This window comes from Perna viridis, chromosome 8, assembly GCF_037379345.1.
Source record: "Perna viridis isolate PV_CMFRI_1.1 ecotype Kerala chromosome 8, ASM3737934v1, whole genome shotgun sequence".
Lineage (NCBI taxonomy): Eukaryota > Metazoa > Mollusca > Bivalvia > Mytilida > Mytilidae > Perna > Perna viridis.
Window position 1 is genome coordinate 9,996,375 of NC_142452.1, and position 13,626 is coordinate 10,010,000.

The following is a 13,626-nucleotide window of genomic DNA, read 5'->3' on the forward strand; positions in this document are numbered from 1 at the left end:
GTAGAAAATATTGTGAACGGTGAAATAGCTCGATACTGGTGTTTTATAACGAAAACAACTCTTTTAAAAGTGTCTCGTACGTGAAGTCAATATTGTCTGGGTACCAATATTTTATATTTTACAATATTTTAACGTGTTAAGTTATCAGCTATCAACTGTATTGGCACGTGACACTTATCTGTCTGTCTGTTTCACATAGACAATTTATCTAATGAACCAAATTATTGGTTTTGAACGAAGACGAAAGGTAGCTAACTAAAATAATGATATTTATAAAAGAATTCCATTGGATGCATTTACATGACTGAAACCAAGTAATCCTTTAACGAGATGGTTGAAAAAATATATATTTGCTTTCATTGGTGTGGTTGGAAAGTCTTTTGATGCAAACATTTGTATTAAAATATATCAACCAAACTGAAATCGTGTTTAATCTAATTCCAAACAAATCTCCATTCTTTTACTTTTTGACAGGTGCCAGTTACGATTAACCTTTTTTGTCAGCATAAAAATAGTTCTATTTATTTGCTAGCATGAATAATTATATAGACAGCAAAAAAAACTTTGTTTATAATTTTTTACTTTTGAAAATAATTATAAAACGATTTATGCTCTCAAAAGCTATCGAAAGCATTAATTTACAGACTTTTGTTTAGACGGTTTACTACGAGGGCGAATCACGGGCACCTGTCATGCGGATTGTTATGTTGGATTTTATAGTTCCGGTCAAATTTTGTAATGGCTGCCAATGAACTCAAAAAATACAAATGTGACCTAAATACTTTTACCGTTTCTTCATTAATGGACATTATTGATGTCTGGGGTCGGACTTTCTTGTGTGTTCAGACATTCATCTGTCCGTAAGGATGGGAATGATGTCCGAATTATTGGTATTATTAGGATGCCTGGCCCTTTCTAAAGGTAAGATTAGTTCACCTGCCCAGTACACTAAACATCAAAGTACCATGTGTATTCAATCGATCTTGATTCGTGTATTAGTTAGTACGGTGCTTCAAATTAAAAGAAAACCGGATATTGACATGTTTGATAGTACTAGTATTTTTATCACGAATATACTTTATAGTAATATGTTTAATTGAAAACCCTGATGATGACCATTCTTTTGATCTCGCCGCCATAATTTGCATGTGCAGTGATTTTGGTGGCTGAACTAATGGTAAAGCGATGAAACTTATTCATGAATGATAGTTGGTTTGTTGGTTAAGTGACAAACATTAATTTGAATGCTTTAAATCAAACAATTGACATCAAAAGACTTAGTACAGTAATTTGGCAATACACAAACATAATGTACACAAGGTCACGTGATTAGATTTGTTTTTGTTTGCTATAAATGTCCTGTCCCTTGGCATAACATTGTGTAAATTAATGGACTAGGGATAACAACTTAAAAAATTAAAATTAGTATACTGCAGTTACATATGTATTAGCAAATTTATACTTATTGATTCCAGAACTGGCTCATATATCACTATTACTGGATCCCCCATTGTTTCAGATTGATTTTGAATGCATTGACTTAGGGAATTTGTTATTGTGTATGGTACATGTAATGTATGCTTTGGCTTTGCTACCCATACAGCAAAACTGATTCTTCGCAGATGACGAGACTTACCTTATTTCTATGACCACAGAGCATACTTAAGGGATAAATGGAAGACAAAACACAATAATCTGACAAACAATAGAGAACATATAATAAATAAAAAATAAATACAGAGTAACAAAAGTAAATGAGTAACTCCGACAAAAAATGACTTGGAGCATGGATCAGATGCACTGGTAGGGTAAACGTCCTCTGCTTTTCTAGAAACACCCGCCAAGGTGCTCATAAAAGTAAAGTCCGAGTAGAAGAAAGAGAAAAGGAAAACTATGACACATTGAACAAATCAGTTTTCATGGTGCAGAAAGATACACCGTACTGATCCTCGAGTTCATGATAACGACCATAAAACTTCTTTACTGATGACTTCAATCTTGTAGCAAAATAACCCTGTTCAAGAAGCCTAATTGTAAAAAGTATGGTGTGATACAAAAAGTCTGCATAGTCACAGCAGGCTCTGGCATAATGTATGAGTTTTGATGCTGGTGCTGAAGGGATGTTGCCACGAATGAGAGGATAATTGACAATTCTGAATGAAAAGTCTGAGTAATTGCCCTTTTTCAACGTTTTTTTGCTAGTTTTAATATTTCTCTAAAAAATCTTCTCCTCTGTCACTACCTTTCAATTGGAACTAAACTTAGTATGCTGCAAAGAACTGACATGTGGATTTTTGATCCGTCGAAAAACATGGCTGCCATTACAAAAAACATATACATTGTAGTGTTTAAACAGTACAGTGTCCTAGCTAGGGCAAAATGGAGGGTTGCCGCACCCTGCCCCTATCACGCCCACGCCCCTCTGCCCCTATTGATGCCCATTTACAATTATCTGAATGGCCCTTAAAGATTTCCACTCTTGTTAATAAATTACCCGAAGCCAATTAAGAAGTGTCACCTTCATTAACTACATCCTGTCATAATTAACCCTCAGGTAAACCTCAGGTAATTATCAGTGATCAATCAGCTGACCAGGGTTATCCGATAATGATTGACAAGTAGAAAATGAATCCCGATTGGATCTATAACAATTTTATGGACAGCCAATCATTGGTTAATAATTAATTTCTACTGCACAACTAATATTACAAATATTTTCAAGTTAACAGGTCTAAATTTTGTAGAACTACCAGTGTAAACAATTGCATGTTGCATATGTTTGTTTATTCAAGATGTCAGTTACCTCCCTTATAATTTCAATATTTTAAAAATTTTCTATATCTTCAACAGTAAAGGCTACAGTAATACATTTTCAGCTTAATCACCTCTATATATATGTGTTAAATTTCTAGAAGCATTTGGTCATCTGAGAAAGGTCTTTCAATACAATAAGCGTGTCATGCATATACATGTGTATTATCATGCAGTCAGATTTACTCAGTTTGCTTAATATGATGCGACCTTCATTTTCAAAAGTTGGCAGGTAAGCAATAAGAATACAAATTACTGACTTAACACTAACATACAAAATCAATGTCCCTTTTTTGTTGAAAAAAACATGCTACACATTAAAGTGCCTTCTTCCCAGTGCCCCTCTTATTTTCAAATCCTAGGTAGAACACTGCAAAATTGGATCAAAGTTGTCAGATGACTCCTTGTAAGAGATATTGCCCTTGAAAGGTGAAAAATGATGGTTTTTTTTTGTTTTGTTTTTTGCAGTTTTCAGCCAGTATTGTGAAAACTTTGAATGATAGAAAGAAACTTTCTGTTGCTGAAATAATTCTTATGAAAAGCCCCACCAAATCTTCTTGAGTCAAAATTGTTGGACATCTTGTTAAATTTTTTGCCCTTGAAAGGCAAAATTTAGCAAGGTGAGCGATTCAGGCTTCTGGAAGCCTTTTGTTTATTTCAAGATAATTATTTTGATAAAAGGGAATAAATCGCTTTGAAATTGTACCACAAGTGCATTACTCCCCAAAAATGGTTTGGATTAATTTTGGAGGTTTTTACTTTAACCATCTAGGAATATGAGGCAAAAAAATGGCGGCTTCACTTCTGGTCAAATATCTAACCATATTCAAAACTCAGACCTGTATCAAGTTTGAATGGTGTGTCCATACTTGCCCAAATGTTCAGGGTTCTACCTCTTTGTTCGTATTAAACTGCACACTGTGGAGCATTTTATTTTCTCCTTTGAATCTACTGGATAGAATTCAATGAAAGTCAATATGACTGTTCCTTAGGTATTAGCGTTCAGAATTCAATATCCATGAGAAGACGTGGCAGCTTTTTCCAAAAAAAATAAGATGGCTGATTAAGTCAGGTAAGTGATTCAGCCTCTAGGCCACTAATTTAACGACTATTCAATCGTTTTGTTGAAACAATTTTAGAAAGATCAGTCTTAATATTTCTCATACAAAGTATTTCTTAGCCTGCTTACATTGAACTTTTGGTTCACATCATTGTGTATTGGCAGTAATCTTATCCTGCTGATGTAATACCAGTATTAATAGTTAATTTTTTTACCTGTACAGGTATGGCAGTAATGATTGACAGTTATGTATTTGTCAGGTGTCAAAATTGAGTTCACCTTAGTTCTGATGTCTATCCTATTAGAGTTTTGGCTAAAGGTAGATTAAGTGGATAAAGGATATGTCTTGTACATCTTAGTCTGGATATTTTTGTGTCAAGATTCATGTACTTTGCATGTAGAAATGTACATGTATTACCAGAAAACCTTTCTTTATACTGTACTGTGTTTAAGACAAGTACATGTTAACTTGCAATTAGAGGAATCTAAAGCCCCATTGGCATGATGTAAATTTACATACATGAACAAGTTTGCACATTAGTAAATTTCCTAAGCATTCATATGTCTTTTTCAAATCTGTGCATCAGTTGATGAAATCTTAGATGTTCAGGGGTTTTTAGTTTGGTTATTTTGGCAATATTTTGTGGACCCCAGGCCCTAATTATGTTATATTAGTATAATTATCTTTTATTGGGTTTCTATTCAGTATGTTGGTTACTGTTATGATATTCGTAACCAGTTGGATACATAGTAAGGTGTGCGGGTAAAGAGCTTTTTTACTGTGTACATATAACACTAGGCCAAAACATGACTTAGTCAGTCGCCTCTGTAATAGCCAGGCACCGCTAGGTGAAGTTTCCAGGTCTTTACCCTGCCACAGCTCAGTCAGCCAACTGCTATGGTAGCCTGGTAAACTACTATACTTCATAGAATATCTGGCATAATCAGTGTTCATTCCAGAATTTATAAAAGGGGGCCAGTGGCCCCTTTGACAGTCCTATATGGCAGTATGAAAGGTGGTCATTTAGATAACAGGAGAGATTCAACCAACATATAAGTTAGCCTCAGATTTGTATGCACTTTATAGTCCCATTTTGAGGTAAGAGATATACACCTCAGATGAAGTAAAAAAATACTAGTAGATGTTGTTTGTTTATTATGGTATTCTGCTGATTAAAAGTGTCATTCATTTGATGTTGCAGCTCCACTTAGAATCTTTCTGTTCTTATGGGGATCATATTCCACTAAAGTACACGGACATTTAGATTTTCATTTTACTTGAAATTCTCCAGGTTCCCAAGCCATTCCATTTGTTTTCAGTCAGTGGCTCATCTGTCATTTTATAGGAAACAATCATGTCTCTTGCGGCACTTCCTGCATTTTCCCTAAGTCGTTTTGACCAGAAAAGTTGTAATCTCTTTTCCCCTGTTGTAGTCAAGGCTATTGGCTCTTTAAATAACAGAGTACATGAAATATCTGTGCTAATGGCACTAAGGTGTGATCTAGAATGAACACTGCTCAATAAAGTACATTTAAAGATACTGGTACATATGTATTTGAATTATTTTTCTAGATTTAAACAACAGAATTGATAACTTTGAGCACATTAAAAAATAGTTGCATCATAAATACATGTACTTAAAGAGAAAAAGATAGGCCCTATGATTCAGTTATTCAACATTTTTTTTCACCCAGATTTCCTTACCTTTTAGTTTAGACTAGTACATGTTATGGAGCAAAATAGTATCCTGAATGTTTGTTTTTATCTGTGCAGAATTTTCACCTTGTTTAATGAAAAAATAGGGGTATATTAATTTTGGTTTTCCTTATCATGTAAATCAGTTAAAAAAAATACTCACTACATTACATACAAAAGTTAATTTATGCATGTGAGTTAATGTGTCCACATGGACAAATTTACACATGTGCAAATTAGTCCTGAGAATGGAGCCTAAGTTTACAGATTGGATTGATATGTACATGTACTTTTACTTCTGTGCCTACATATACAATTTAGCTATATTTTACTTCACACTGTAATGAGTGAATACATGTACACCTATCACTGGATACATTTCTTATAAAAGTTTGACAACCTTTACAAATTATATAAACATGCCTCTGCAGATTAGGTTAAAAATTGGAATGCCAAATGGAAACTGCATTTACATTCATTGATTATAACTAAATTGCCCAAATGTTTGATGGAATAAATAAAAGAGTTACATACAGCAATTCTGGTTTTTTACAGAATTTGTATGAACAAATTTAAAAAATGTGGTTTGATATTTTTGGGAGAACTTGGGTAGCTTTAGAAAGCATATGTAAATTATTTTGTTAATGAAATTAACATTTCAGATCATGATATTAATTATGCTACTCTCAATGTACATTTGTCAGTGTTCTAGGATTTTTCAAAATGTAGGTTTGCACAGGAAATTTCAAAATGAAGATAAACTTTCCCACACTTGAAATTTTCTTTCTGAACTTAACCAAGCCTTTCAAAAATTCAACTTTTCTACTTGTCAAAGAGAAAGTAGAGCAAAATACACATGTACAGCTTTCCTCACACCAGATGATGGGAAAATAGAATGCTAGAACACTGATTTGTATATACGTCTTCAGATATGAATATATCTATAGTATCAGACCACAATGCCTGCTTTAAATTCATGGTTTCATCATATATGTACTGTACAAGTAAATTACAAATGTACATTTACGTGTAGTAAATCACCAAGCAATAAACCAGTCCAAGTGTACTTAAACTAAAGTGAGTAAACATTTAAGAGTATGCTGTTGTTGACATGGTAAATGTGTCAGTCTTGAAGGAGGAGGGTTGTTAAGAGTAGGTAATGATCAAGTGTCATGCTAATTGGGTTTAAAATCTGGCCAATCAACTCCAAGTACTAGTAGTACAATCTGCTCGTACTGACCCAGATCATTTCAGTTTTAAATATACATATATCTCGCAAATTTCACAGTTCTAACATCATTGGGAATTTTTCAGACCTATTTTCAGACATATAGAAAGGTGTGAAAAATTCCCAACGATGTTTTATAAAGAGAGAGAGAGAATCATACTGCATATTGTGGACCTTTAGATTCTATATGAATTTTAGAATGACCTGTATTATTATAAACATGTATATGGTGTATGTATCAAGTATAGTCATATTTCATAGGAAATGTGACCTTCATTGGAAATAGGAACTGGATTAATGTAAAGTGGCAGAAAATTATTTAATTTCTTTGCCGATAAAATGAAATTGATTACTTTTATTAGTATTTAATGGTGTATATGATGCAGCAGGAAAGGTATGTGTTGAATTTGACACTAATCCTTATTAAACATTGGGAAAGTTAAAGAAAACAAATATTTCTCTCAGTTGTCTTTATACACATGTCGTTATAAATGTCAATATAGCATTTATTAGAGGCCATATGTGGACAACCTAGGGGTAAATATTGATACTAGTACTTGTATGTACAGGTGTTATGTTGAAAACAGATACATGCACCTGTATATATTGGAGCATACATTAATTATAGCCATCTGATGGTCATGCATTTAAGATCCTATAAATTTTGCAAGTTCTTATATTATGTTGATAGTTGTGAGTGTGCTAGTTTTTACTGCAGCCCCTAAACTTTTTTTTGTCAAAATGAAAAAAAAAATAAATAAAAAATTGATGGACCCTACCCACTTCTGGTAATCCCAATTTTTTTCATTACTTATGACAAGATTGGGTGTTTATTAAAGTGGAAAACAATGGCCATACACTTGCTTGCAACTGCAGCCACTAGACTACTGAAAGCCATAAATTTACAGCCTGTTGATGTTTGTGATGATTGTCTAGTCATCACTTGTAGGCTTTCATCTTTTTTTCAGGATTTGGTGATGTGTCTAGCCAACCTCACAGGTTGTTTAAAAAGAGTATATAAATAAAAGCAAAATAATATTCCAACTTACCAACCCTATTTTATTCAAATAAGTGACCTGAACCACTTATATTTTTTATTGGGTCATTATACTTTAAAAACAGTTGTATGTGCCCTGAATCTTTTGAGAAAGGGCTGGGTAATCCAGGGAAAAAAGGAAATTCCAGCATGTAAAGAGGCAACTTTAATACAAGTATTATCATATTTATAGAGAAAATTTACAGTACAGGGCAGCACTCGGCAAATTTTCTGAAGAAAACACTATGTTGATACATGTTATGTAGTACAGTGTACATGTACTTTTAATCAAATACAAGTAACAATTGTGGCACTCCAATAACAAGTGAAAAGCAATAAAGCCCTTATGTGTGTTGTAAGCATCTTAAACATGTACAGACAGTACAGTACATATTGCTCTAAACAAAACTTTTAACTAAACTTTTTGTCTGATAAAATTTCCGTCCTTTCTTGACTGACTGAGGTTTTCTGGTTAACATTTTATTGAAATACCTAAACACTGAACATTTTTCTGAACATTAATTCCTGGGTCATTTCTGGACAACAGCACTGTAGACTTAGTGTAAGGGACATAACTCTAAAAATCAGTGATATGTTTGTATCATATTCAGTTTCAACAAAGCCTTTCAAGCTTTCATTTGAAACAGAATGAAATCAGTCCAAGCTACTTTGATGCTTACATGAGATTGATGTAAAATACTGAATGATTTGTAAGAGTTGTGTCCCTTATCTAGGTCTACCTCAGCTGTCTGACATGTTTTGCATAGATAAACATATATTGATGATACTGCTGTATTAGCAAAAGGATTAATTAGAATGCATTTATTGTGTACGTGTATGGGGGTATGCATGGCAATTGATACATTAATGTTTTACATATATAATAGATTATTATGGAAATCGGTTTCGTTTGCAGGAAGTCCACTGCTGTTATTTGCCAACCGTAGAGATGTAAGAGTTGTTGATGGTTCTGGTAACAAAGGGAACTCTACTGTAGTTGTGAGGAATCTTGAAGATGCAGCTGCAGTAGACTTCCTGTATGAAGACCGTTCCATCTTCTTTACCGATGTCAGCCAAGAGGTCATCAAACGGACATGGTTCAATGGTTCTGATGTCACAGTAAATGTTGTCACTTCAGGGTTGATCTCTCCAGATGGTCTAGCTGTTGATTGGTTGGGAAAGAAAATTTACTGGACCGATTCAGAGACCAAACGGATTGAAGTTGCCAATTTAGATGGCAGTTTTCGTAAGGTCTTGCATTGGAATGAACTTGATCAGCCTAGAGCTATAGCCTTGGATCCATTGAATGGGTACATTAATGCATTATTCTTGGATGTATTTAAGAAAGAAAAGATATTTTTACATGATTTAAGTAGGTAGACCTAGCGTAAGGGACATAACTCTTACAAATCATTGGAACATTTGTATTCACCATTTTACAACAATCTCATGTAAACATCAAGGTAACTTGGACTGATTTCATTCTGTTTCAAAGGAAAGCTTAAAAGGCTTTGATGAAATTGAACATGATACAAACATATCACTGATTTCAAGAGTTATGTTCCTTACCCTAGGTCGACTTCCTTAAGACTATTAAATTGTGTTCTTGAAATTGTGTTCTGTTTAATCACTTTAGGTGCTTCTGTTGTAAATCAAAAGGTTTAGAACCCAAATAAAAAAAAATATTTTATTATGTATACAATATTGTACCAGTATAATGTTAACATGTAATTTGCACCATCAGATTCCAATATTACTAGTAAAAATATATTTGTTACAGGTATATGTATTGGACGGACTGGGGTGAGACACCTAAGATAGAACGAGCAGGTATGGATGGGTCACATGTCCATCGATCAATCATTGTAAAAGAACACATTCATTGGCCCAATGGACTCACACTAGATTATGAGGACTCACAGATCTATTGGGCAGACGCCAAGAATGCATTCATCCATAGCTGCAATTTTGATGGTTCCAATAGAAGGGTTGTCATTGATGGAAATCTGCCTCATCCATTTGCTCTTACTCTCTTTGATCGTACTTTGTATTGGACGGATTGGAAAGACCGGGCAATCTTCTCCTGTGATAAAATAACTGGTAGCAACAGAAAAACTATTTTAAGAGAAATTTATTCTCCAATGGATATTCATGTTTTCAATGATAGACGTCAACCTAAAGGTAGGTTATACTAATGAATGTCTTGTAAGGAAAAGGGAGAGTTTAATTACCCATAGTTATTAGCATAGTCAAACCTCGGTAGCTCAGACTCCATGGGACCATTGAAATGTGATCGAGTTCAAGAAATTGAAGTTTGTAAGTTTCCAGATTTTTTTTGTTTTTTGTTAGGAATTGCTTACTACCTGAAAAGTTTTAATAATTTTTGGATATTTTACACTGGCTTTTGGAAGGCTATGTTGATTTGTGGAAATTAAAAATGTGTGTTAGCTTATAAAAAAATTTTAGAGTTCAAGTTCCTTGTTCAATATTTGTATTCATCTACTTTTCTTCGATGCTTTCTCGAACTTCAATCAGTACTATGTTAGATTAAAACTACCTTAATTAGTGATAACATAAAATATTACCTGTAATTTACTAAAATGACACTTTAATTAATGATAGGGTTTCAATTTTTCACACCCTTTATAACCCAAGCTGACAAAATGACTGACTAGTTTGAGATTTATTACCAAATGGACTGACTAGACGTAGCTACAACATTTAATTCTTGAAAAGTTAAAACGACATGTACAGCTTGAGTGACATCAAGTGTCTTTAAAAGCTTCATAATTAAGTTCCTTAGTTCAACATACTCTTCCATGATAGTATATGATTAAAGCGTTGGTACATGTGATTTCAACATTGTTCTTCTATGATAGTACAGGCTTTAAGCCCTCAGGTGAATTCAGCATGGTCTTCCATGATAGCACAGGCTTTTGGACTTCAATCAAAATTATGAACACAGCAAGTTTTATCAATTTTTCATTGTACATCTATGTATTATATTAGGTTAAGCAAAGTGCAGATAACAAGTCAATGGAATGCATTAAGTAGATAGCATGTAAATCATTACAGTGAATGATTAATGTATTCAGAAGTTTTGTGAATTAGAATTCTGCTATAGAAGATACATCTGCACTAAGTTATGTTAAAAACTTTATTTATACCTGATATGATAGATGCATGAAATAAAGGGTCATGAAAATTGGATGCATTAATGATAACAACAAAAGCAATTGATATCACAGTTCATTTAGAAAATGACCTTTAACCTAGTGGTGAACATGATGTTAGATTAGGTATGAAATGGCATGATAAATAATGCTGTTGTTTCTGTTTGCCAGTCAAAAATTCTTCAGGTATTTCTGCATGAATGTTGTTAAATGTCATTTGTCTGCTTCTTTCTGTTTGGTTATCATACAGCTTCTATTTTTCATTATTCTTTTTTTTCTCATGAATTTTAAGCATGCAAAACATTGCCAGATATCTTCTGTATTGTATTTTTTTGTAGTGATAACAGTTTTGGACATACATTTGCACTGAGTTGTTGAAAACTTTCCAAATTATTTTTCTACACATAATCTGTTTAATTTCTAGATAATAAATGATACAATTTATCAACCACTATAATCAGCTGCGATAAAAAATAATTGGCATATGTTTAATTTGAGTTGTCAGTAAACACCCTAATATATGTACCAGTGTTGTTTTAATGTGATTGTTTTTTGTGTCTTTTTCAAGCAAACATTTTTTACTTGTCTTTCTTTTTTAGTACACCTAAGTGTGTATTTGTCGTCACTTGGTGTCTGTTGTCTGTCTCCAATCATTAACTTTTCTTTAAAAATCTCCTCTGAAACGACTCAGTGAATAATTACCATACTTAGTCATCCTGCTTCTTTAGTGTATCTTTAAAATTATATAGATCAACATAAACCTTGGCTGTTGTTGCTATTTTTAGACCACCCGAGTCCAGTCGCCAGTTTCTACATATATCTCAAAAACTATAAGAGATATTGGATATAAATGTGAAATTCCTTCTTCTGCTTGAAGTGTTTTACTTCTACTAAAGTCTAATTGGGTCAAAGTTGTTGGAGGACTCTTTGTTAGAGTTATTGGCCTTGAAAGTGGAAAAATGGTGTTTTTTTTTGTAGTTTTCAGCCAATATCTTGAAAACTTTGATAGATAAAAAAACTTTCAATTGATGACATGATCCTTATGATAAGCCCTTCAAAAGTCTCTATTGGGTCATAATTGTCGGACAACACCTTGTTTGAGTTATCAACCTTGAAAGTGAAAAATGAACCAGGCTCTTTGGAGGCTCTTGTTACAAATTAAATGTAAATACATGTAATATTATATATGTCCCTATAACAAAAATTAGAATGTTTTACTTGAAACATGGATTTTAAAATGATTATAATGGGGTCTAAACCACATTAAGTATTGGGTGAAAAATACAAGTACATGTGTTTATAATGAAAATAAGTGTAGCAAGAATTTAATATTTGACTATATAAAATGGTTGTTCAGTGAACATTATAGGATCAGCTGTATATAATAACTTAGCATTAGAAACTGTAGAATGTTGAGGCTTGTATTAAAACTGAAATTATTTTAAGAGAGAGGCATGGAATATGGGGGTCATAATCGGGTATGTAAGTCTCATCATTTGACTCCTTGGTTTCATGAGAATGGGTCCTCATCTACCACTCAAATGCATAGAGATTTGTCTTTCACATAGCATTGAGTTCAATATTAAAAGCAAAATATCTTCTTATGTAAAAATACTGATAAAAAATGACAAATATCTGGTTCTACAGGATAAAAATGTTAAGAAAAGCATAAAATAGAAGATTTTGCACTATGATGCAGCGTTTTTATTTTAATAATAAAATGCAGTTTTTGGATTTCAATATGTTCTACATCGGATATTCTTGAAGGGAATCTGAAACTAGAACAAGACTTAAAAACCCTTTACCGGGTGCATTCAAGATTTCAGTTTAGGTGGATAAAATAGAATTTAAGGTCGAGCGACGTGAAGCAAGACAAATCCTTGGGGAGTAGAATTGGAGAAAAATCAATCTCATACAAAACATATTCTTTTTCTATGTTTTATGGAGCATATGCTTGGTCTGTCGCCTTACAAATCCATGCTTGCAAAATATAATGTTCTGTGTAGAGGATTATCTTTTATTAGTAGTACATAAATGGTAGAGAAACATCTGCACAATTCTTTAATGTATATTGACCTTCCTATCATATTATCAACTAAATTGAGGTTCATCCAAGTTCCTGATCATTAAGGGTTTCAATTACATCTCACTTGTTCTCATTCATTTGATACAGTATTTCCTGCTTTAACAGACTGGGCTAATAAGGATGAAATACTTGATGTAAAACAAGTGTTTCATTCAAGTAGGGAAGAAAGTCACATGGTTGTCTGTTGCCATAGTTTTAGATGTCATTGACTGTCTCATTCTGATAAATTTTTATTTTAAGCTAATATTTCAGAAACCATAATACTGTAGATAAATAGACTCTTTCAACTGATGAAGTGATCTCAATGATAAGCCCCACATAAGTCACTTTGAATTAAAGTTGTATGATGACTTTTAAAGCTATTGCCTTAGGAATGTGAAAAATGCCTGTTTTAAAAAATACTTTTACCAAAAAACAGACAAAAAGAAACTTACATTGGATGAAGTTATCCTTATGTGAAGTCTCCAATGTTTTTAGGGATGGTCTGTTTAAAATTTAACTGATTTGATTTTTGTTTTGCTTGCTTGATCAAAAAG

General features: G+C 33.0%; 1 protein-coding gene across 2 annotated transcripts in view; it reads left to right on the top strand.

Annotated features, from left to right (window-relative positions):
• Window positions 1-709: 709 nt before the first annotated feature.
• Window positions 710-13,626, top strand: part of LOC148609259 (low-density lipoprotein receptor-related protein 6-like) — a 39,370-nt gene continuing 26,453 nt past the window's right edge. Inside the window, exons 1-4 of one of the 2 annotated variants that reach the window (XM_088542296.1) lie at window positions 710-921; window positions 8,748-9,141; window positions 9,612-10,012; window positions 11,176-11,190. In XM_088542296.1, coding sequence (XP_088398422.1) covers window positions 867-921; window positions 8,748-9,141; window positions 9,612-10,012; window positions 11,176-11,190 — 865 coding nt within the window. In that variant the 5' untranslated portion in view covers window positions 710-866. The remainder of the gene's footprint in view (window positions 922-8,747; window positions 9,142-9,611; window positions 10,013-11,175; window positions 11,191-13,626) is intronic. The other variant, XM_088542297.1, reaches the window with a different exon arrangement.